General features: G+C 42.8%; 1 protein-coding gene across 1 annotated transcript; it reads left to right on the top strand.

The window, feature by feature from the left end:
• Positions 1–1,571: 1,571 nt before the first annotated feature.
• kcnc4 (potassium voltage-gated channel, Shaw-related subfamily, member 4) lies at positions 1,572–26,652 on the top strand. Its single transcript, XM_028582885.1, has 4 exons — positions 1,572–2,836; positions 19,697–20,633; positions 21,458–21,634; positions 24,951–26,652. The coding sequence occupies exons 1-4, from the start codon at positions 2,234–2,236 to the stop codon at positions 25,016–25,018; spliced, it is 1,785 nt and encodes a 594-aa protein (XP_028438686.1). The 5' UTR covers positions 1,572–2,233; the 3' UTR covers positions 25,019–26,652.

Here is a 26,652-nt window from a genome sequence, read left to right as displayed (position 1 = left end):
CTAACTAAAATGCTAGGTTAACATTAGTAATTAAACCTAAACAGCTAATGTAAGTCGAAACTGACTGCGAGCTTCTCCTGTACTATACGGTAATTCCTCTACTATGCGACAGTAATAGTAGCCTATTTTTACAAAAATGTCTGCTACGGATCCATAACGTGAGGTACAAGGTAATGAAGCCTTATATACATTGTTGTGTTTCTTTAGAAATAAACAATGGACAAATAGAGTCTTTAAACGCTTCAGATGTAAAGTTATTCGCTGTCAAAGTGACGCCAAAATGAATGGCAGTCAATGGAATGCTAACGGAAGGTGATCGTTTTGTAGCATCAAAATGGCGCCACAGGAGGTTCGAGTTCTGAAGCGAAGCTTACCCCCTTGGTTCATTTCTATGGGTGTTTTATGCTAGCTGCCAATGTGGCCTCGAACTGCTAGCCTAAAACTAGAGGATAGATACCCGAACGGTACCCGCCGGGCCGGGTTCGGACAGATATTTTGAAATGATGTTCGGGCCGACCATTCTACATTCCACGCAAATTTACGGCTGTGTTTATACTCTGTGTTTACAGCCCACCAAGCGCTAATGCTAGTATGTGTTAGCTGAACTTTACGGAGCCTATAATGTGTGTGCACTAAATGTAGCCTGTTTTGTATGTCGTTTTTATATAATGTCGTTTTTATATATTTTAAATAACAAAAAAGCCACGCTTGGGAGTGGACACCAAAGCAGCGAAGCAAGTGCATTCTGGGATTTAGTGTTTCATCCATATGAGCCGAAAACACATCTTCTGGCTTAACTCGGCCTAGAAGGCAACAATTTCTAAAAAAAATTCACATTTCTACTACATAAGTGACCCAATTTAAAGATATATTCGTCTTTCCAACGGTGAAATATCCCTTTAACATAGGCCTAAGCTACTCCCCAACACCTGTAAACAGACTTTGATGGGTAAAATCAGTTGAGTTCCCCTTTAAGTAATCTTTTGAATGCAGTGCGTTCAATTGTATTTTTACATTGTGGTATTGCTACTTTTATCTAGAATAAGTAAAGCAACCACTCCCTCCACTGCTGTTGATTTACCAAATGATAATTCTTTACTTCTGCATGGTTCTTTCAAACAGGCTCACTTTTCACTGAAAGATCCACCAGGTGGCAGTCTAAGTTTCAGCATGAGTTCTTTAAACACACTGAGGCCTGAAAGCTAACTGTTAGATCACACTTTAGTTGCTTTTTACTGGAAATGACAGTAAACTAGTTAACTGTAGTAGTGGGCACTTAATCTATTTTTAGCCTACTAGTCCAGTTTGTTCAAGTACAATATGCCCCTTACATTTTCACATGCAGGAGTGAACATATAGTCTATCAAACACCTGTACCAGTGCAGACCTGAATATGTAAAATATTACCACCCCCCCCCCCCCCCCCCAGCCTCCCACACACACACACACACACACACACACACACACACACACACACACACACACACACACACACACACACACACACACGTTCTGATTAGAGGGAGTGGTTCACTAATGCGCTAACCTCCGCCAGCAGCCAAAGAGTTAAACTGCCGAGCCTGTTGTTGAACGCACCATCCAACCGGGCTGTGTCGCTAAGGGAAGATAGGCTACTTGTGAAAAAAGCAACAGATCCCCAGCTGGAAAACAACCCCACATCTGGCACGCGAGATGAGCAGGGAGAACTGGAGGAATATCTCAGCGCGTGATTAAATGCGTGACTGGATCATTGTCAGGCTTCCTCCTTGTTTTGAGAAGAGAAAAGTTGTCAGGAATAGTTGTGCATTTTGGCGTTGCATTATTTGGATAACATTTGTCAAAAAAGGGGGGTGAGGAGTTGCTAAGTGGTTCAGCCATATATGCACGTATATTTTTTTTTGCAACTTGTTTTCACCAGCGGAAATAAGTGCAACATCTGGAAGCATTCATTTAGCCTAAGTCATATTGTACAATCTATTCGAAGAAAACATTTAAAAAACACACATTAAGTGACCACCTGCGTTTTGTTGAGACAACAGACGGAGTTTTGTAACAGGTGGTTTTTATTGAGCGTCTCACTTTGACGCTGTTTGGATCGTTTTATGCTGTTATTTTTTAGAGTGGGGTCTGAAATGAGTGCGGACTTTGCGTTCATTTATTGAGTTCTTGGTACGAGTGGACACCAGCTTGTAACGGAAGGGCGAGCAGCCACAAGGTCCCTAGCTGCTTCTAAATGATAAGCTCGGTGTGCGTTTCGTCTTACCGGGGGCGCAAGTCAGGCAACAAACCTCCATCTAAAACATGTCTGAAGGAGGAGATGTACAGAGGGGAAGACTCGGACAAAATTATCATCAACGTGGGCGGCACTCGACATGAAACCTACAAGAGCACCCTCAGGACCCTGCCGGGCACCCGCCTGGCATGGCTGGCAGACCCGGACCTGCAGGTCAACTCGGACGCTGCGCCCCCGAGTGCCGAGTTATTCTTCGACAGACACCCGGGCATCTTTGCCTACGTGCTGAACTACTACCGAACCGGCAAGCTGCACTGCCCGGCCGACGTCTGTGGGCCGCTCTTCGAGGAAGAGCTGGCGTTTTGGGGGATTGACGAGACCGACGTGGAGCCGTGCTGCTGGATGACCTACCGGCAGCACCGGGACGCTGAGGAGGCTCTGGAGACATTTGAACCGCCGGACCCGGAGACCGACGACGACAGAGAGATGCCGAGGCGGTTCGGCATCGAGGACTGTCCCGACAGGTCGAGGGGCTGCTGCGAAGTTTGGCAGCCAAAGGTCTGGGCCTTGTTTGACGACCCGTACTCGTCCAGAGCAGCCAGGGTGAGTTCACCAGGTGTTTTTTGTACTTTAATGGGCACATGTAAGTGCAAAACCATAAAACATGCAATTGATTTCCATTTAGGAAAAAAAAAGCGCACGTTGTCCTAATCCGTAATCAAACAGGTGTCCCTACAAAGTTCAGCCAATCAGGCATCAGTTAGCCTACAGCTAACCTCTGTAATATGCGTTCATTCGTTTTTCAAAATAAAATCAAAAAGCAATAAAGACTTGTTTTCTCAATAGTCGTTTCCAAAACCAAGATGAAAAAACAGATTACAACTCGATTTTACAATTACAACGCGATTAAGCTAGCAAAGCAGTTTTGCGTATACATGTGTGGTAATTATTAAGTTTGGAAATCCCACGATCTTTACCAAGCTAACGTTAGCTTAAGTTGGCTGGCAGACTAAAAAGGGAGCGACTAGAAATTCTCTAAGAGCAAATTGCTCCACAATATGAATAACGTTACAGTTTGATTATAACTTTTATTTAGTTGGTAACTGTATGATCACAATATTAAACTCCATATATCTATGATTAAACTCGTGGGAGCGTTTGATTTACCGTCATATTATTGGCTTTTCCGAGCATATTGGGACACCTTAATGTAGCGCAGTGTAAATCTCTGTATGTGTTTTGCCATCATCAAAAAGCTGCATCATAATGACAGAATATTCCTCCAGTCCTGGCCAATGATATTACCAGCATAGACAGTATATAAGAATGGACCAACAGATCCCGTTGCTCTGGACGGAGACCAGTGAAGGATATTAGAAGCACTTTTCCGTACTGCGCAGCCTCCAATGAGAGAGAAAACATTGTCGTGTTTTTTTAGAAATAAACATTGGACAAATAGAGTCTTTAAACGCTTCAGATGTAAAGTTATTCGCTGTCAAAGTGACGTCAAAATGAATGGCAGTCAGTGGAATGCTAACGGGACGTGATTGCTTTGTAGCATCAAAATGGCGCCACAGGAGGTTCGAGTTCTGAAGTGAAGATTACCCCCTTGGATATTACTTCTTCTTTTTATTAGTTTTGCGTGCCATATAGCGTCCTAGTAGACATCACTTCCAGGTCACATAATTTGCTTCAGTTGAAAATATCAAAATTGGATGAAACTTTCCTTTTTTTTCGTTTGAGCACAAAATCGGAAATTTGACTTTTATTAAAGGTCTTTACTATGGCGGAGGCATACAACTGCAAGGCAGTGAGTATAGTTTTCTTCTAGTCTTTGAAAAAACTCACAGACAGAAATCTACAGTATTTTATCTATGTAGTCAGTTGTGTTTGGGGTCACTCCCTAACTATTAGACCTCTTATGAACATACCATCCAAAAAGATGTACTGGGTTTGGGAGGGGTAATGCCGTGTTAAAAATGTAACGATGATGTGACAATGTTTCTATAGAGGCCTTCTAAAACATAGTAAGCAGTGACATCAGCTTAATAAAACAATGTTAAGTATGTTTTTTGAGCTGTTCAAAAGGCCCTTGGACCCCCAGGACCCTAAACAACATTAAAATGAATGTATCTTTGTGCTAATTCAGCTTCTTACTTATATATTATAGTTAGAAGCCATAAACAAATGCATTTATTCAGCTCCCAGGTAAAGTAAAAAAAAAGTTAAATCACTTCTTATAATGCATTACAAAACCTGCACTCTCTACAGACAATTAAATGTTGCTATAGCAGGTTTTCATATATGTTATGAAACTGTACTAAAAATGCTGAAAATAAAGAAAATGCTGTGTCATAACAAACAACACTGTGTTGCTGAAGTTTTCCTACACATGTTGGTCAAGGTTTTCACTCAGGTCCTTTCAACACAAGTGTTTGAAAGGCTACAGGAGTGTGCATTCATGTACAGTGTCTCATAAGCAGAAGAATGGGGTGCAAATACACCATCCATCCATCTTCGTTGGGGTCAGGTCGCGGGGGCAGCAGCTCCAGCAGGGGACCCCAAACTTCCCTTTCCCGAGCCACATTAACCAGCTCCAACTGGGGGATCCCGAGGCGTTCACAGGCCAGGGTGGAGATATAGGGAAGACCCAGGACTAGGTGCAAATACACATATAGGCAAAAATAAAATCCATTGCTAATTTGTAAATAGTATTTTTATTTATTTTTTTAAAGATCGTCATGTCAAAATTTAAATGTCATTTATTTATGATTTTAACATATACAAACACCTCAAAAATCTATCTCAGTTTCTCATTTCATCACGACAAACAAGATACACTTCTGGTTGGTTTATCGATAAAATAAATGTTTCTATGTTTCTATTCAAACAAATTTGCTCTCATTTCTTCCACAGGGGACATCAACCATTTGTAAGCATTTGAAAGTATGCTATGCCTAATGGCTTAGCAACAAAAGCAGCAAAGAGCCTAATGAAGTAAACGTGAAAGCAAGTATAGAGTGTCACTATAGCAGGAGTTTTCAGGCAAAGGGCCAGGAGCTTTCAGCGGTCAAAAAGAAAAAGAGAGTGACTGATCCTCACTCTAATTTCTGTTTGTAGAGTTGAATGGTCTATTCAGAGGCTCCCACAGTGTTGCAGAAGTGTAGTGTTCTTATTAAATGCCAGTCACAATACAAATAGTGTTTATTTAAGCTTCACGTCCAGGTGGCATTTGCAGGCTGTCACTGTAGAACAGCCGACATCTCTGAGTCACAGCTGCCATCTGAAGATGACCACGCACTGCCTGCCAGTTCATCACGTCTGTCTCTCACCATTTAATATTTGTAAATGAATCAATCAGGATTTACAAAGTTCTATCGCGAAACAGCCAGTGTTGTGCCTGAACGCGTTCATTGAACAATAGTTCATGAACTCGTTCATATTTTGGGCGAATGTGAACTGAACGTACTGTATTACTGTCTGATGAACATTACTGTGAACTTGTTCATTCTGGTGTCTGTGAACGGCACGCTCTCTCAGTTTAACTTAGTTCAATAGGGTGCCAGATTTCTATAGAGCCTTCCAGGTGAAAAACCGGCTAGAACACACCGTAAACAGGCCTTAATATGTAGCAGAAAAAACACCTGATCTGGCAACACCAGCCAACAGTGTCAGCATGGAGTATGGAGGCGACGAAGCAGCAAGGAGGCTTCGTATGATAATTTCAACGAGTTTTATGACAAGGTCGGTGAGGATGCGAAAAATCTTACATTTCTGTGCAAATTTTGCCCGCCGGCTTTCAAAAAGAAAATCCGCACTTCAGTCACATCCACAGCAAACCTGAAACGGCACATTGAACTGATTAGATATGAAGATGAAATCTGACGCATAATTTCAGTGTTAAAACTGATAAAATAATTGCTGTCTGTGGTTTTATATGGGCTGTGGCAATAATTTTGGAATCGCACCAACATATGGAAAAAAAGAACTATGAACTAGTTCATTTTTGGAACTGTGAACTTAGTTCAAAATTTTGAAGTATGAACTGAACTAGTTCATTTTAAAATTTGTGAACTGAAGTGAAACTTTCCCAACACTGGAAACAGCAGTGTAGATATGAGTCTGGAAGTATGTAATAACAGACTGATTTCATGAATTGACGCAAAGTCATGATGCCATGTTGGTAATAACGAGTGATGGCAGAGCCATATTGACCCGGTCATAATGTTCTTTGTCCATTTCCTCTCCAGCTGATTCATATACGCATGTTTGCTCTGTGTGCATTCTGAGAGGATGCAGAGTGCATTTTGAGGGACTCATGTTACCTTTATGGCTTTTTTATTTCAAAGAGCCTCTGAGCTTCTCTCAGGTAATGTGATTCTTGAAAGCCGGAGGGAGGTTAATCTGTCCATCATTCCAGCCACATTCTCCTCCACTATATCGATAAGATTTGAGGTGCAGCTCTGTAAAAGTCGCCACATGAAGCCTCTATTCTGATGATGGCACCATTTACAAATCGACATGAGGATCATATGCAGCTGCTTATACAGAAGGTACTAAAACAGTAATGACTGAAGTGCTGACTCTCAGCTGAGGGTGTGTACATTCACATCAGATGAACATTGTATGAATTGTAGTCCTTGTTGGTCATGCTAGGCGCCCCTGACCTTTCCTCAAGCGCCACCATGAGGTTGGCATTTGTGGTTTTGAGTGAAATTCTTCAACAACTCTTTGATGAATTTCCATTGCTAGATATTGGGGAAATAACTTTGCTGATCCCCTGACTCTTTTTCATTTAGCGCCATCAACAAGTCAAACTTTTAATGCTTCCAATCCTTTTTTTTTTCTTCCATCAATCCTAACTGTACTTTGCGTTAGCATTCTACCATTAAACTAAAAGGGTGGCAATGACAAGTAAACATTAAACCTGCTAAACATCAGCATGTTAGCATTGTCACTGTGAGCATATTGGCACACTCACGTTAGCATTTAGTGCCACAGAGCCACTAGCATGGCTGTAGACTCAACACAGTCCTTCAATTTTAAGGGGCAGAAAAATAAAATACCCTTAATGCCAAGTTGTCTTAATTCATATTTGGTTGTGAACCCTTTATAATCAACTACTGGCTGAAGTTTATGTCTCAGAGACATCAGGATGCTTAGCCAGGCATTTACTGCAACCAATTTCATATCCTTGCTTGTTTAGGGGCGTTTTGCCTTCAGTCTGGACTTCACAAAGTGAAACTCATGTTCAGATGGATTGACATCAGGTGACTAATGACTTTAGTTTGACAATAAAACCTTCTTGGCTGACCTGTCTGCATATTTAGGATCACTTACTTGCTGCATTGTCCTAAATGTGGGGGTCTACAATGTCTACCCTGTTCACCAAATATGGACGTGAACACTCTCAAATATCTTTTAAAGCTGAAGGTCAGACCATTAACTTCATAGTGATTGTTTTAAACTCGCTGAAGCACAGAGCCAAAGCAATAAAAACACATAATTGTTCTAATACTATGGAAATAAACACATTTAAACACCTGGAGAGCTCCATGGCACTGAAAGTGTACCAGGCTTTGTAATCTCAGTTTAGTTACATGTGACAATTAGACTTGACATTAACATGCTCAGATGAGATAACTTTGTTCAATCTTCCCATGTGCAATATTTCATTAATTCCATGGCACTGCTGCCTGTAATTAATCACCACTGTGGTAATGGGCTGCAACTTGTTAACAGTGGTGAGCAATTAAAACTGCCTTTCCCACAAAAAAGAGCAACATATTGTATCCACGGTAGAGAACGAAATCCATTTGTATTTGTCTGGGGACCAAGGGTTTAACGATTGTGGGATTGTTGAGGTCTGAAACACATTATGTGGAGTCTACATTTCCATCTATTTGGCAATATAAGATGCGGTTTTACTTTTAATTTGTTCAGATTTTACACATTATCATTGATTGACATTTACTTTCTGATTCATTAAAGGCAAATTCTGGTTGATTTCAACACGTTGCTCTGTTGTTTGTAAATTTGGAGTGCTGTCAGTAGTGAGAAAAACAAAAACAATCGGTGTTGCCTTCACCGTGTTATCCTCCTGCTAGCGTTAGCACCCAGGAGGCTGACACTGGGCAAGTTTTAAATGTTTTTTTTAGCCTCTTAACATGTTCGAAATGTAATTACAAGTGCCTACCCATGTGAAGTGATTCCTTCCGAGTGAACACAGTGAATCTGACTGCAGTAGATGTGAAAAAAATGCATAAAATGTGTGCTTATTCAGCTCTGTTTAGTTCCGGTGTTGAGACGGCAAGACGAGTGCTTCGGGACCGTCTACAAACTACAACACCGAAAAGATACAAATGTATTTATTAATTTAATGATTAAATAAGGTAGTGTCTCCAAACTTACCTCAATTATAACTTGTCTCCTGCTAATTGTACTACAGCGCTTACTTTTAAAGGTCCCATGACATGGTGCTCTTTGGATGCTTTTATATAGACCTTAGTGGTCCCCTAATACTGTATTGAAGTCTATTTCCTGAAATTCAGCCTTGGTGCAGAATTACAGCCACTAGAGCCAGTCCCACAATGAGCTTTCCTTAGTATGTGCCATTTCTGTGTCTGTAGCTATTGAGGAAAAGAGAGGGGGGGCGAGGTGGAGGGTGGGGGTGTGGCCTTGACCAACTGCCACTTTGCTCGTTTGAAAGCCATGATGTCTCTCTCTCATGGGTGGGCCAAATTCTCTGGGCGGGCAAAGCAGAGAAAGGGGAGGTAATCTTGCTCCTTATGACCTTATAAGGAGCAAGATTCCAGATCGGCCCATCTGAGCTTTCATTTTCTCAAAGGCAGAGCAGGATACCCAGGGCTCGGTTTACACCTATCACCATTTCTAGCCACTGGGGGACCATAGGCAGGCTGGGGGAACGCATATTAATGTAAAAATCCTCATAAAGTGAAATTTTCATGCCATGGGACCTTTTAAAAAATAAGCATATGCCTATTTTTGAAAATATATTTGCATCTCTTTTCGGTGTTGTAGTTTGTAGACGGTCCCGAAGCACTCGTCTTGCCGTCTCAACACCGGAACTAAACAGAGCTGAATTAGCACACATTTTATGCATTTCTTTCACATCTACTGCAGTCAGATTCACTGTGTTCACTCGGAAGGAATCACTTCATGGGTAGGCACTTGTAATTACATTTTGAGCATGTTAAGAGGCTAAAAACACATTTAAAACTTGCCCGTTTCAGCCTCCTGGGTGCTAACGCTAGAAGAAGGACAACACGGTGAAGGCAACACCGATTTGTTTTCGTTTTTCTCGCTACTGACAGCACTCCAAATTTACAAACAACAGAGCTACGTGTTGAAATCGAACGGAATTCTCCTTTAACCAGGTTAGATACTGTCAAATTTGAGATGTTTAAAGACATTCATCCTTGTTTTAAATGTGTAAAGATTAAATGTCGATATGTACAGATTTAATTAATGTTGTATCAGTATTTTACTAGTATTGATACATTTGGGTGGAAAGTCCAACCCTAATAAGAACTAAAATATAGACATCTCATCTTTGTCTTAAGGGAACATCAATGTATTAATTTCTGAAATGTCACCACATCTTCATCAGAACCTCATTTCCGCTTTTAGGGCTGAAACGTCACATTTTGCCTCGGTGTTACACCCAGCTGATAAATAATAAAGGAGCATTATGAGCAGAACCTCTAGTTCCTCTGGGCCCGTCTTTCACTGCGCTGAAATGTGCTGCTCGGCGAGTGGAACACAGGATTTGATTTGAGACTTTGAATTTTCAGGCCAAGAGGGATGTAATCCTGTGTGATTATGTTGGTTGTTTATTCTGCTCGGTTCAAAGCTGTTTGCTGAAAATAGATTGGCTGTGTTGCTGTGAGGTCAGCGAATGCATCACAAAGTATACACAGAGTTGCAGACTTTTTTTGTGTAGAAAAAAAATCACTAAATAAACATTACTGAAAATATCTTACTTCCACCTAAACCAAAGAGCAATGATCAGGGAGGTGGACTGTTGGTATTTGAGGTGCAACTTCTCCTGACAATCGTCAATGTGATTTACTTATTTATAAATAAGTATTTATTTTTTTACCCTCTGACACCCATGAATTTTTAATGATTTATTTACTTTCCAGCCTGTACTTTTGTTTTGAGACAGAACGTTCCGCTTGTTGAAATTTTAACATACACTTAAGTCACTAAGTGTAACCTTTTCAGTAGTCTTTGGATTTTGACAAAATAAAGTTTCAGCACAAAGTTAATTTTCTGGATTTTTTCTACAGAATCTTCAACTGCAGTAAATCTCAGGGTCTTCATCAGGATAGCTTATTCTCAGTTGTCATCTCAAGTATGAAACTTAAGTCACACAATGGTGTATCGAACAGATTGTTTGTATACCTGTTTCTGTTCAAAAATGGTCTCTGCCGTCGGATGTGGTTGGCCTGATCTTTCTCCGGTTGTCCACTGACTCCTGGATGATAACCTTTGACCTCTTTTCTGTCGATGCTGCGGCCGGCTTTGGTGTGGTGTTTACAGACAGCTGATGTTGCTCTCATCATCAACGATATCCTCCTCGTTAATGAGATGTTCTGCTCTGTGTAGGAAGGTCTTCAGCACTGATCTTTTATGTTGTAGGTGGTGGTTTTTGGATTTGGCAGACTCCTATTCCTTCTGCATTTCATTGATTGATGATGAAGGTTGATAAAGCTGAAAGTTACTCAACTTCACATTCCTACCATTTTCCCCGCTTCTGGTTCCATGAAATATAAACATGTGACCATGAATAACTTATTTACAGATACCCAGGAGAAGCACAGCTGAGTAGTGGACATAAGTTCTCCTCCATCCTCAGGTGGACCGACTCTAAATAAGTGTGACACAAATTCCAAGAAATCATCAGAAGTGGCTTTGCAGCTGCTGACTTCTCACAAGGCTTGTTGTTGTGGTTCTTGCGTATCAGTGTTAGTAACAGAGCGAAATGCTGAACAGCTGGAGGTGATGGACGTGATGGGACTCCCCAGCTGCTGCACACTGACGCACAGCCTGCTGCCCGTCCTGTCTCGCTCCCTGCCGCTCTGATTTTCTCAGCTGGGACCGGTCGGCTGTCCCCTCGGGGGAACCTGCGTCACTGTGCAGCAGCTGGGGAGTCCCATCACGTCCGCTGACACCTGAGGACCTCGGATCAATTTCTTTTTGGCACCAGTGTTGGCATTACATATCATCAGAGGCTTCACTATGCTCTACTCCTGTACGTATAGTGCTCAGAGACTTTTATATTATAAATATATTTATATTATATTATATAGATCATTCATTATTTCAGTGGTGAGATTTATAAAATGGAAACTCTCAAAGACACTGTAAAGTGCATTTATCTTAAAATTGCAGTAAATGTACTATAAAAAAAAAATCTAAAATGCAACTTTATTGATCCTCAGGAGGGAAGTTTACTATTACAGCAGCACAAGAAACCGACCATGGAGGAAGTAACTGGATAGAAATTAGGAGAAAAGATATACTAGCAAATACGTTACATAGATAATACTATATACATGTAGTGCTTGTATCAGCTTTAACCCTCAGGAAGATTGCAGAAGCTACATTTACATTCCTAGGAAATCTCAGTGTGAACATTCATCATAACATTAGCAGGCTCAGCTGACTAACATGGAAACACTCTGTGGTGGCAAAGAGACATTATGGCAATCACTCCAACACTGTGACTGTGTTTAAAGTTCCCACCATTCAGCCATAAACATGATATTGTGGTCTCCCTTTGTGTCAGGCCTTAAATAAACCATACAGACACATTTAAATGCTGCAAGATGTATTGAACAAGACAGACTTGCAGACATGGACACGCGCAAATAATAAGAATACAAACAGCCAGAGAGACAAACACTTCACTAAAAAACCCAAAATACTTTCAGCAAGAGAAGAGGCAGTCATGCAGACACCTCCAGATGCATAAACACGTGTGAGGTCAAGCTTTGTGGTGTTATTGTTATACCTTGTTGTGCCTTTTATGAGCAGAGCAAATTGTCGTCGTGCCAGTACCTCCAGCACCTTCTCTGAGAGGTGCCCCTGGCTGCAGATACCCAGCTCTGTTTACTTCTTGAAAAAAAAAACGTTTGCTTTTGAGTAAACTGAATGCTGTCAGGGCCTGTTGGGCCCTTTCAGAAGCATCTGAACAGCAGCAGGACTTTTTTGGTAGCTGCTGGTTTGTCGTCCTACCGAAGAAGCCCTTTCTGTGTGATGTGTTTTTGTCAAAATCAGGAAAGTGTGAAAATATGTTCGGCTGCAAGAAGATGTTTATTTATACTCAACCAAAATGATTCATCCCACTTGGAATGAATAGATACATGAGACGAAAACAGAGATCTGATTGACGATGAAACAGCTTGACAGTTTTTAGAAACCCATTACACGGACACATTCATTGAGGCTTTTGTGTAAACTGAACCTACAGCAGTAGGTGCGTTCCAACCATAGACTATAAAATAATGGACGTAGCTAGAGATGTTGGAAAGAATCATTTCATGTAAGAATTGTGATTCTTATCTTCTAAGCATTTTAATTGATTCACAATTTTTTTTTTTGCGTAATAGCGCTATCGGGAATGCCGCTGTTCTTACCATGTTTTCAATAAAATCATGATGTTGCAGTCCATAATGGTAATCCGCAGCTGCTGTCAATCCATTTTGTCCGCCAGATACTGTACATTGGCGATAAGGAGTTAGCTTTAGCCTAGCCCAGTCGAATGACGAACGCCGTGCAACCAGTAACCAGTAACATATCTCAAGCATGGTGTTTGTCGTTCAACTGGTCGTGACTGTTTTCCCAAGATGGTGCCCCCCCTGTATACGTGAACGCTACTGCCTTTCTAAACTATCTGTTTAATAAACTGTCTGTACACTTACAAAGTTCTCAGTGCTTCGGTTTACATGTAGGGACCCTCATTATGCTACCGTGGAAGTGTGTTGCTATTTTGAGCCTTGTTAGTGGTATAAAAATAGCGATTTCTTTTTACTTTACCTGTGCCCCGACGACTAGCGATATAAGGTAATTAACGGTTTGCGATAAAACTGGTCACATTCGATTAGCATGAAAACATATCCCAGGGAACAGTCGACTCGGTACACGTGTTATTAACCCCTAGGTTATTTTTGCGCCGGATTTGTCCTTTAACACTTCTTATTCTGATGTTTACACTGGGCTCCACTATTCAGGTTATTCTTCAGGTCAATTGTACACCGTTGAAGAACCACCGTGGGACTGAAGAAGTCCAGAGAGGACTGGTGAAAAGCTGGGGCAATTCTTTTATTAATTGACTTTGGAAATGGTCTTGCTGAGGTGCTTCAACAGAGGGTGAACCCTCTCGTTTGGTAGAGCCCACCTTAATTATTTGGCGCTGACTGTATATCTGGCTCTTTTGTCTGAAAAGCTTTACAATAGGAAATCATGGATGAAAGGACACAATGAAAACGTATTTTGCATCTGCGTGAATGTGTTAGAGAAACTGTGAGTGCATGGTAATGAGTACTTAATACATTTTTCGGTGAACAAAGGCTGTTAAAACAAATTCATTGTCACGGATTTTCAGATGAAAGCAAGCAAAAAATCCACAGTCTATTTTACAGATGCAGTATTTAAAGATTCAATAAGACTTAATAATAAATAATGAAAAAAATGACATGAAATATACACATGTATATGTTGACCACTGAGTAGTGGTAACAAGTACATCTCCAACAGTATATCAAGTAGTTAAGATTAAGTTTGATCAGTTACGTCATTAAAGGTTAATGAATCAGTAATAAGTACCCATTATAATATATATATATATTAATACAATACTGACAGGGACATTCTGCTGTATAATGAGTAGTGTTACTTTTAATACTCATGCTCACAATAATTCTGGTTGTAAACTGGTAGAGAAGTGTAGGAAAATCCTTTTACATGGTTAAAACCCTCATCTCCAGTCACTGTAACATGCTGAATTAGTAACTAATCCAGCTGTGTGCTCCTGTTTCTGTTAGTTTCTACTGTATGCTGTTTCTCTGTTGTTTGGCTTGTTGTGATATTTCCCGTGAGTTAGCCTTGTAACACACACACACACACACACACACACACACACACACACACAGACACTGTGCACTGCCTTAGTGATGTTCAGCAGGGAAACCGTGTGCGACAGGGGACCTCTGAGCTCCTCTTGGGGCAGAGCTGAGGCTTCCCTCTTCCCTCATCTTCTCAGGGGATCAGAGCTGTGAGCGCCTGAGAGCTCACTGAAGAAGGTTGTCATGGTAGAAAGCTGCACATTATCTGGGTGCACAATACAGCTGGGCCATATGGAAAAAATCAGATCTCACAATATTCTTGACCAAATACCTCGATGTCGAAAATGGCATCACTTTACTGTAATGCAGCCTTTAAAGGTCCAATGTGTAGGAATTTCTCCCATCTAGCGTTGAGATCATATATCGCAATCAACTCTCTCGCACCACGCAGTTCAAAGTACGTATTACAGCTACGGTAGCTTTCACGCTTCAAAAAGCAGGTCTCTTGCTCTTTTCAATATCCTTTTTCTTTTTCTGGGTGAAGAAGAAGAATCCTGTTCTTGAAATTTGGATTTTGAATACATGTCCTCCATGTTTCCTTCTTCAAACTTGCCGGGGCCGGGAAGCTACGATGCCCATTAGCAGCATTAGCAGCACCTGTGAGTCTATCTTGTGACAGCGAATGCAAATGTAACATCTCAAGCCAATAGGAATACTTGGAATTGATGGTGGAGGTAAATATTCATGAAAAAGGACAAGTTTACGGGCAACACAGATTTTGATAATGAACAACTAAACACGTAACACACTGGACCTTTAAAAACAGGAAAATACAAAACTTAAGATATATTATGATATCCCAAATCTAAGACGATATCTAGTTTCATATCACAATATATCAATATAATATCGACATATTGCCCAGCCCTGGTGCTCAATAGAGATCAGATACGTATTATACTGTATATTTACATGTGCAGTAATGCTGTTCTGAATATGGGCTGATATTCTTCCAGCTCTCTGAACTCCATAAGCTGTCCTGTTCTTATTTGTTTTATTTGTTCCACAGTGAATTAATGTCCCTATTGGCCCTTTGTTTTTTTCTAATCACAGACCCAAAAACTATAAAGGCGATTGACATATGAGAGGCCCTCGGAGGGAGAACACAGCTGAGTGCACGCAAAGCACAGTTATCCAGCTGAAAGATTAGAAAGGTTTGAGAGAAATTACAATTTTCCCAGGCTTTAGTAAACAATAAGACAGTAATGGGTATGAGTTAGCACACACAGACAGGCACGGCCATTGTGCCATGCAGCCACATTGTTCAATTTAGCTCCCATCAGTTGTAAAAGCGGTTTGACTCACTCACCATTTTGTTTGAATTGCAACATTAACCAGCTCCGACTGGGGGATCCCGAGGCGTTCCCAGGCCAGGTTGGAGATATAATCCCTCCACCTAGTCCTGGGTCTTCCGCGAGGCCTCCTCCCAGCTGGACGTGCCTGAAACACCTCCCTAGGGAGGCGCCCAGGGGGCATCCTTACCAGATGCCCGAACCACCTCAACTGGCTCCTTTCGACGCAAAGGAGCAGCGGCTCTACTCCGAGCTCCTCACGGATGACTGAGCTTCTCACCCTATCTCTCAGGGAGACGCCAGCCACCCTCCTGAGGAAACCCATTTCGGCCGCTTGTACCCTGGATCTCGTTCTTTCGGTCATGACCCAGCCTTCATGACCATAGGTGAGGGTAGGAACGAAAACTGACCGGTAGATCGAGAGCTTTGCCTTCTGGCTCAGCTCTCTTTTCATCACAACAGTGCGATAGATTGAATGTAATACCGCACCCGCTGCGCCGATTCTCCGACCAATCTCCTGCTCCATTGTCCCCTCACTCGCGAACAAAACCCCAAGGTACTTGAACTCCTTCACTTGGGGTAAGGACTCATTCCCTACCTGGAGAAAGTATTCCATCGGTTTCCTGCTGAGAACCATGGCCTCCGATTTAAAGGTGTTGATCCTCATCCCAACCACTTCACACTCGGTTGCAAACCGATCCAGTGAGTGCTGAAGGTCACAGGCCGATGATGCCATCAGGACCACATCATCTGCAAAGAGCAGCGATGAGATCCCCAGCCCACCGAACTGCAACCCCTCCCCACCCCGACTACGCCTCGATATCCTGTCCATAAATATTACAAACAGGATTGGTGACAAAGCGCAGCCCTGGCGGAGGCCAACCCTCACCTGAAACGAGTCCGACTTACTGCCGAGAACCCGGACACAGCTCTCACTTTGGTCGTACAGAGATTGGATGGCCCTGAGTAGAGACCCCCTCACCCCATACTCCCGCAGCACCTCCCACAGTATCTCCCGGGGGACCCGGTCATACGCCTTCTCCAAATCCACAAAACACATGTAGACCAGTTGGGCATACTCCCAGGCTCCCTCCAGGATCCTTGCGAGAGTGAAGAGCTGGTCCGTTGTTCCACGACCAGGACGGAATCCGCATTGTTCCTCCTCAACCCGAGATTCGACTATCGGCCGAACCCTCCTTTCCAGCAGCTTGGAGTAGACTTTACCAGGGAGGCTGAGAAGTGTGATACCCCTGTAATTGGCACACACCCTCTGGTCCCCTTTTTAAAAGGGGACCACCACCCCAGTCTGCCACTCCTTTGGCACCGTCCCAGACTTCCATGCAATGTTGAAGAGGCGTGTCAACCAGGACAGCCCCTCCACACCCAGAGCCTTAAGCATTTCTGGACGGATCTCATCAATCCCCGGGGCTTTGCCACTGTGGGGTTGTTTTGACTACATCAGTGACTTCCGCCTGGGAAATCGACGACAATCCCCCGTTATCCTCCAGCTCTGCCTCTAACATAGAGGGCGTATTAGTCGGATTCAGGAGTTCCTCAAAGTGCTCCTTCCACCGCCCTATTACCTCCTGAGTTGAGGTCAACAGTGTCCCATCCTTACTGTACACAGCTTGGATGGTTCCCCTCTTCCCCCTCCTGAGGTGGCGAACAGTTTTCCAGAAGCACTTTGGTGCAGACCGAAAGTCCTTCTCCAAGTCTTCTCCAAACTTCTCCCACACCCGCTGCTTTGCCTCTATCACGGCAGAGCCTGCAGCCCTTCGGGCCCTTTGGTACCCAGCAACTGCCTTTGGAGTCCTCCGGGATAACATATCCCGGAAAGACTCCTTCTTCAGTCGGACAGCTTCCCTGACCACCGGTGTCCACCACGGTGTTCGTGGGTTACTGCCCCTTGAGGCACCTAAGACCACAGCTCCTCGCCGCAGCTTCAGCAATGGAAACTTTGAACATTGTCCACTCGGGTTCAATGCCCCCAGCCTCCACAGGGATGCACGAAAAGCTCCGCCGGAGGTGTGAGTTGAAAGTCTGTCAGACAGGGGCCTCCTCCAGACGTTCCCAATTTACCCGCACTACACGTTTGGGCTTACCAGGTCTGTCCAGAGTCTTCCCCACCCCTGACCCAACTCACCACCAGATGGTGATCAGTTGACAGCTCCGCCCCTCTTTCACCCGAGTGTCCAAAACACACGGCCTCAGATCAGATGAAACGATTATGAAATCGATCATTGACCTTGCCCAGGGTGCTCTGGTACCAAGTACACTTATGAGCATCCCTATGTTCGAACATGGTGTTCGTTATAGACAATCCATGACTAGCACAGAAGTCCAACAACAAACAACCACTCTGGTTTAGATCAGGGAGGCCGTTCCTCCCAATCACGCCTCTCAGGTGTCTCCATCATTGCCCACGTGCGTTGAAGTCCCCCAGCAGAACAATGGAGTCCCCCACTGGCGCCCCATGCAGGACTCCACTCAAGGTCTCCAAGAAGGCCGAATACTCCGAACTCCTGTTTGGTGCATATGCACAAACAACAGTCAGAGTTTTCCCCCCCACAACCCGCAGGCGTGGGGAGGCGACCCTCTCGTCCACCGGGTAAACTCCAACGTGGCGGGCGCCAGCCGGGGCTTGTGAGTATCCCCACACCCGCCCGGCGCCTCACACCCTGGGCAACTCCGGAGAAGAAAAGAGTCCAACCCCTATCCAGGAGTACGGTTCCAGAACTGAGACTGTGCGTAGAGGTAAGACCCACCAGATGTAACCGGTAGCGCTCCACCTCCGGCACCAGTTCCGGCTCCTTCCCCCACAGAGAGGTGACGTTCCACGTCCCCAGATCGAGCGTCTGCTGCCCGGGTCTGGTCCGTCGAGGCCCCTGACCTTCACTGCCACCCATGTGGCAGCGCACCCGACCCCAGCGGTTCCTCCCACAGGTGGTGGGCCCATGGACTGGAGAGATGGGAGCCACGTAGCTTGTTCGGGCTGTGCCCGGTCGGGCTCCGTGGCAAACCCAGCCACCAGGTGCTCGCCGACGAGCCCGCCGTCTGGGCCTGGCTCCAGACGGGGCTCCTGGGCTTCCTCCGGGCAGGGTCACTCCATCTCTACCTTGTTTTTCCATAGGGTTTTTGAACCATTCTTTGTCTGGCCCCTCACCTGAGACCACTTTGCCTTGGGAGACCCTACCAGGAGCACAAAGCTCCAGACAACACAGCCCTCAGGTTCACAGAGACACACAAACCTCTCCACCACGATAAGGTGATGGTTCACAGAGAATCGAACCATGAGACTATTTTCTGTGTGATATACTGTATATGAAACACAACACGCACAGTAGCCCCATGGTTGATGTATATACTGTATAGCACATTTCAACAAGGTGCAACAAGTGCTTTACATAAAACATTAAAGAGCAGTTAAAAACAATAAAAAAAAAACATTTGTTAAAGAGAATATAATAGGAGGATAGGATGTCATGAGGCGGCACAGTGGCAGTGATGCTGTAAAGTAGATTATGTTTGATGTTTTTTGGGGTTTCCACTTGGGCTGCATGGTTGGTATAAAATGACAGTATCAAATAATTGACATTTTATGAGCTTAATTATCAATTACACTCTTTTTCGAATCATCACAATGAACTTGCATCCTTCCTTACTTAGATGTTGTCAAAGTTTGTGTCTTATCATATTTCTTTGTGCCTGTGTAAAGTGTGTTCTGATACCGCCAGAAAATAATCCATCAACACATGCTGCTTTACAGACTTGATTGGCACATCCATGTCTTTTTATTGGTGATACGGTACAGTTTGATAAAAAGAAGTCTTACAATATAATTACACATGGCATGAATTAAAGAATAGTTTCCCGGAGGCACACGCTATGCAGGCAATGCTTTTAATGGAAGCACAAAACAATACTTGATATAATAAACACAGTATTGATTGCTTATGAATTTGTGGGATGGCATAAACAAAAAAATTGTGTTGATTAATTGTTTCATCTGTCTCGTCCAGGGAGTGGCATTTGCTTCTCTATTTTTCATCCTGGTGTCCATCACCACTTTCTGCCTGGAGACCCATGAAGCCTTCAATGAACTGCAGAACCGGACGGAGCAGGTTGTCGTGGGCAATGTCACAAACAACGTGCAGAGCCAGGAGATGGTGACCAGGCCCATCCTCACCGTGGTGGAGGGCGTCTGTGTGGTCTGGTTCACATTTGAATTCTTGGTGCGTATTGTCTGCTGCCCAAACAAGGTGGTCTTCGTCAAGAACACGCTCAACATCATTGACTTTGTGGCCATTCTGCCATTCTACCTGGAGATGGGCCTGAAGGGTCTGTCATCCAAAGCTGCCAGCAACGTGCTGGGCTTCCTCCGTGTGGTGCGGTTTGTTCGGATCCTCCGAATCTTCAAACTGACACGGCACTTTGTAGGCCTACGCGTGCTGGGCCACACACTGCGGGCCAGTGTAAATGAATTCCTCCTCCTCATCATCTTCTTGGCCCTGGGTGTACTCATCTTTGCCACCATGATATACTACGCTGAGCGCATTGGAGCCAGTCCCAGCGACCCCACAGGCTCCAACCACACACACTTCAAGAACATCCCGATCAGCTTCTGGTGGGCCGTGGTCACCATGACGACACTGGGCTACGGAGACATGTACCCAAAGACTTGGCTGGGCATGATGGTGGGGGCGCTGTGCGCGCTGGCCGGGGTGTTGACCATCGCCATGCCGGTCCCTGTCATCGTCAATAACTTTGGGATGTACTACTCTCTGGCTATGGCCAAACAGAAGCTGCCGAGAAAGAAGAAGAAGCACAACCCTAACCCAGACGCTCCGACAGACTCCGCCTCGTTTGGGAAGTCGGAAACAAACTCACACAGAGACAGCACTCAGAGTGACACATGTCCGCTGGCTGCTGAGGAGAACGTCAGCAGGAACCACTCAGGTCAGGTCGCGATGCAATGTTAAAGGGTCACTTCACCCAAAGTACAGAAGAAACAGTTACCTATTGGGGTATAGCCATGCAGATAGCTTTGGTTTTATATGCTCAAGTTTTAATTCTCAGCTTTTCTGATGCCAAGCCAATACAAAGAAGATGATATTTGTGGTGCTCACATTATTGAAAAATTACCTTTTAATTTAAACAATTATGTCTCCATTACCACAGTGTTACCTACAATAATCTACAGACCTCACTGTGAGCAGCTTTCTACCACATAAATATTCTCTTTAAAGTGTTTTCTGTGGATTATCCAGAGTAATGGGGACATTGTTGCTGGTAAGAGATGTTTACATTTTTAAATAATTATTTAAAAATTCATATTTCAGTGTTGTTAGCAGAACAGATACAATTTCAATCACCAAAACTATCTGCATGACTAAATACCTAGTTACTATTACTTTGTAATTTGGGTGAAGTGACCTGTTAAGCTTCTGATTATTGAATTCATAAATTAGGTTTTTATTTTGTTGATCCTGTTTGTTTAATAAATGGTAATTTTGTTAGCCTAATAGTATCTTAGCAGCCACTGTATTTCTAGTCTTATAGTTCCTGAGGCTTTTCAGAGTTAGTCTGACAGATGAGCCACGCTTAGTCATATAGACAGTATTACACTGGGATGAAATTACTCCTTAGAACATCTCAGACAAATTGAATTTCATCACAGAAAAATTCTGATTTTATGCAATATACCTTTGTCTGGGCCCTCGGGGGAGTCTCAGTAAAAGCTTTGGCATTTACGTCGCCATGTGTTTTTGTCTTCCTGTCAGACTCCAAACAGAATGGGGATGCAAATGTGGCCCTTTCAGAGGAGGAAGGCTGCAGCCTGACCCAGCCGCTGTCCCCCAGTGAAAAGTGGTCCCTGCGGTGCTCCAGAGGGCGAGACAAGACTAATAAGGAGGCCACCTGCTTCCTCCTAACCTCTGGAGACCCCAACGTCCATACTGGTAAGTTACATACATATCAGTACACACCTGAATATACACATTTACTGTTTGTAGCGTTGCACATTGTACTGCTTGCTTTTTATCTGTACTTTGGTTTTAATTCACTTCTCTGAGAAAATTCAAATTTGGTTCTGTTGGTATGATGTCAGGTGTTTTGTGTTTCCTCCGCTGGTGCTCTCTGGGAATTGAACAGTGTATTCAAGAATATTCTGATTGTCAAGACCAGGTTTAAGCCATATATACAAGTATAAGCCATTAGTTACTGACACTTATTACATGTGCTTAAAGGGATAGATTGACTTTTTGGGAAGTCAGCTTTGCTTTTTTTGCAGAGTTGGATGAGAAGTTTGATACCACTCTCATGTCTGTTCTCTAAACATCAAGCTACAGCCAGGGCACGGTTAGCCTAGCTTAGACTTGAAGCAGGAAGAAACAGCTAGCCTGACTCTTTCCAAAGGTAAAATAAATCTACCTACCTCTAAAGTTAACTAATTAACATGTTATGTCTACAAAAAAAAGGAAGTGCTTTAACTCTCCGTAAAACCACAATGTGTAGTTTTTACACAGTGGCTACTAGCAACTGCGTGGGGGAGGGGTGGGGTTGGGGGGTGCGTGTGTGATTACGGAAGGCTTGTGTCTTGTGGATGCAACAACAGTGGTGTTGTCATTACTTTGAATTCCTAATTGGGGGCGACAGAAACTACCCACTATAGCTTTAAGTACATTCTTTCAAGTATAAGTGTTTGTAATGCAAGTTGGATTCATTCAGTCATCTTGCAGACATCCAGATTGCTTCTCAGAGGTGACCTTATACAGTCTATGACGATTACTTAAATTAGACATTGTTCAAATGTAATACCAATATTTTGTAATTTTGACGATTGAAAGAGCTGTCTGTAACAGGTAACAAGCTCCTTTTAAGTCCCTCAATTGACTTCTGCTGTCAGCCTGCCATCTCTCTCAGCTTGAATGGCCGCTGGATCTCACATCTGAGCTTCCCAAAGTACCCAAAAGCCCCTTCTAATAAGAAGCTCTATATTTGGCAGTCATGGATTAATTCCCGACATCCTGAGCAGACATCCCATCCAGTCAACATTCTGACTCTCGTCTGCAAACAGCCCAACAACAGCGAAGGTGTTTTCCTGCAAAACTGCACTTTACAGAGATGCATTTTTCTACCAAAGCTCATTAGCACATCACTGTCGAAGAAAAAACAACACATAAATGTGGCACTTACTGTAGCTTGGCTGCTATGAAACTATATACTCACCCCTTTTCTTGACAGCCCATTACAAGGAAATTGTATTTGAATGTTTGTCAATACCTGAATGTGTTGAGTGTTGTAAATTGGTGTCGGTTAATGGCATGTTGTCACACAAAAACACAGCCTCAGTTAAATCTGTCAGATAAATGAGAAGAAGGGATGTTTGTGGACATGTTGTGATGCTCAGTGGAGGAAATCATCTGTCAATATGCCATTTACAGACTCACATTCACAGTGGAAAGGACACAAACACAGAAAAACCCACCAGCCTGGTTTCACACTGACTTCTCTAATAATATGCTAAATTATCTGATCAGCTCATGAAATTGCCAAGCGAGCTTCTTCTGATCGCAGAGACAAAACAATGGGAAGCTGAGCAAAGCCAGAACACCTTATTAATCTTTGAGAGAGGGAGGGGGAAGGGGGGGGGGTAATTCAATTCTCAGCCCTGTGTCTGGAGAGTATGTGGATAATGACATCCCAGTTAGAACAATTTCACAACATTTCACACATACACAACACATCTTAGTACACATTACCTGCAAAAAGGGCTCAAGTAGACTTTCATTGTTTCCTAACAGTGTTGAATACTGTTGCAGCAGAGTTCAAAATCAAAAACTCATTTCTGTCCAACATGCAAAAGGCTTGTGTTTGCAGCCATTTTGAGCTGGTTAGATGGAGATAGATTATGACACAGTGGCTCTGCTCTTCAGAGCTATGCCCATCGGGGATGGTGTTAGGTTAATTCCAGGGTTACAGGATATAAGGTATAGATTATATTTCACCAGAGCAGTATGGCAGGAAGTAGAGAGAAGAACAGATGGATGCAGCAGGTATGAAGATGCTTTAATGGTTATCAGTGACAGGAAATGGTCGCCCGCCCTGCAGTGGGAACAAAATATTGGTGGATTCGAAGTGATTACAGTTGTCACAAGGAGTCTGTGACAGTGTTAGGCCTCAGTGTCAAAATGTATACATGCAAACACTGTCCTGGTGGAAAGCACTTTACCTCAGCGATGTCACAACCGCAAGCTAGTTTCCTTGCTTTGAGTGCAGAATGATGTGGCAAACTGTTCAAGTGCTGCTAAAAGGAGCAGTATGTGTTATATACATCCATGTGGTATACAGACAAGCAAAGAAAAGGCTTCTGAACTCGAATGAGCCTCCATATTCCCAAGTGGCTCCTCTGGATGATTGCTACTAATAGGTTTCCATTAAAAACATGGGTGGTCATAGCAAAAGCCTCCTGCTGGAACAGCGGTGGTTAGAGAGTGAGGGAGCGCTGTCAGTGAGGACAAAGTTATTTTCTGATTGTTTTACGGCGGTTACGTTCTAAAGCACAAATAAAAACGCACACCTCCGCTGGTATGTGCCGCATTGTTGAATTATGAGTGAATGTAGAGCTTCATTTTGTCTGTTCCTGTGTGTGTGTGTGTGTGTGTGTGTGTGTGTGTGTGGGGGGGGGGGGCTAAAACAGACACACTGGCAAAAGAACGGGCTGCACACCCTGCACGCTGTTATTGGCTGCTATTTACTGGGGGTTACACAACCATGACTCTCAAAGGCTCTTTGCTGACACCCATAAACGTCCTACCAGAAAAAATAAGAAAAGAGAAATACAGGCAGAGGGCAGAGGGCAGGGACTCTGTAGATACAGACACAGTAGATACAGTAGTAAAAATGCATATTATACCTGCAAACAAGAAATTATAAACAACAATTTTCATAATTGATTAATCAAAGTCATTAAGTCATTTATCAAGCAAAAATGTCTCTGATCCTCCAATGTTAGTATTTTACATAAATGTAAATTTAATTTCTTTAGGTTTTGAACTGTTGGTCAGACAAAACAAGCATTAATATTGAGAATAGTTATTAGTTTACAGTGACAGGTTCAGAGCCTGAACGGGGTCAGCTTTTATTCAGCACAGATATTTCAATACACTATGTCAAAAACTATTATACTCTAGGTGCATTTCCTAGGTCTTTTTTATGCTCATATCATAAGTCACCGTGTTTCATTGTATTTCTGTCCTTTGTGTTTCCTAACAGAGAGCTGTAAAGACATCCTCACTGACACTGGAAACTACGCTCAGCCGGAGGTCACCACGCTGACCTGATGCTGATTGGCTACGGAAAGGAGAAAGATCATGAACTCTCAGTGGAGTACATGCTGTGCAGAGATTCTTTTTCGTCCTGAATAAACTGCAGTGCAAGATTTTTTTTTTTTATGTAATACATCCAAAAGCCTGTAGTAGAAAATCAGTTGTGTAGCAGATTTACCATATGTATACTCATTTAAATGTTACAAGCATTTTGCATGTGATGCATAATCATTGTACCATTGTATAATGTATACTTTAAAAATGAGCTACCATTAATAGGTTTATCATTTAATGAATATGTCATAGCCTGTTTTAAAGGCCCTGAAAAGGCTTCTTGTTGTTGCCAAAGGGGTCCTACATGAACACAATTTTCTGTGATTATTCGAATAGTTTTGGTTATTTCACATCACAGATTTCTGTTTCTTTTTTTTCCTATGTGCTTTTCTTGCGGGTTTGAAGTGGGTGGGGCTCAGTTGGAAAAAAGTGATGTAATGTACTTCCGTGCACCAAACAGGATTTAGCAACATTTGAATCTGATGACATGTTGGTGGGTTGTTTGGTCACTGTCAGACACACTGATCAAATCACACCCACACAATCCTGATGTAGCAGATTAGCTGGGTTTTTGGGTCGTAAACCCTTAATAATATTACTATATTGGTTATTGGTCAACTTATTGGTTACTTATTTAGACATGAATATTTAATGTTATAAAGGGAGAGTTTTCATTGGTTTTAAGAGACTATGTTTTAACCAAATGGCAAAATCTTTTTGCTAATGAGATGTTGCATTATGTGCAGAAATAGTCAGTTTTTGGGACAAAAAAAAAACAAAACAAAAAAATTCTTCGCCAATTGGATTAATGTCTTAAATCCATAAATGTTGTTAACTGTCGAGTAAGAACACCCAAACACTTGTTAATATGGGTTTGTACAGCAAAACTGTTACTGTAAACTAGGATTAGAAAACATACCCAGAATTCTTTGTTGATCATCCGGTCTTTGCCTTCTGTCGTGCCACTGCTTTTTAACACTGACCACAGGGACAACATGCAGATATTTTGTCAAGACACAGCGTGGTATGAATGCTGCTCAGGCAACACATTGTTTTTAGATCCTTGTACAATAAGAGAGTTTAACAAAAGAAAAAATCAATTGGGCAGTATTGACTGTCTATTACATTAGCTGTATACAATTGATGCATCACTGCTGGTTGAGTCAGGACCAAATGTTGACTATTAGATTACATGGTAGATTTGTAGTGCCATCATCAGTACAAAAAAAAAAATAGATAGTGCAATGCCATCAGTTTCACTTGTGCCTCATGTTGAGTAATGGAGCTTAAGTGTGTGCTGTAATGTAATTAGATTTGTTCCTTAACACTTCTGGTTGTGTCGGCTTTGTAGAAACCTTGTTACATGTTTCCATGGAGGAGAGAAGCAGGCAGGAGGAGTGTGGTTTCTTTCACTTGTGACTTATAATATATTCCTCATGGTCTACCATAGTGGCCTTATGTTTAATAAACAAAGGGAAAGTTTATTTCATCTTCATTACACTCCAGCTCTGTTTCTATGCTGACCCAGAGGTCTGTAGTTATGTAGAAGCACAGTTGTATGTAGAAAAATAAAATATTCTGGATCATTCCTTTTA

This window comes from Perca flavescens, chromosome 7, assembly GCF_004354835.1.
Source record: "Perca flavescens isolate YP-PL-M2 chromosome 7, PFLA_1.0, whole genome shotgun sequence".
Classification (NCBI taxonomy): Eukaryota; Metazoa; Chordata; class Actinopteri; order Perciformes; family Percidae; genus Perca; species Perca flavescens.
This window is presented reverse-complemented; position numbering and strand designations above follow the sequence as displayed.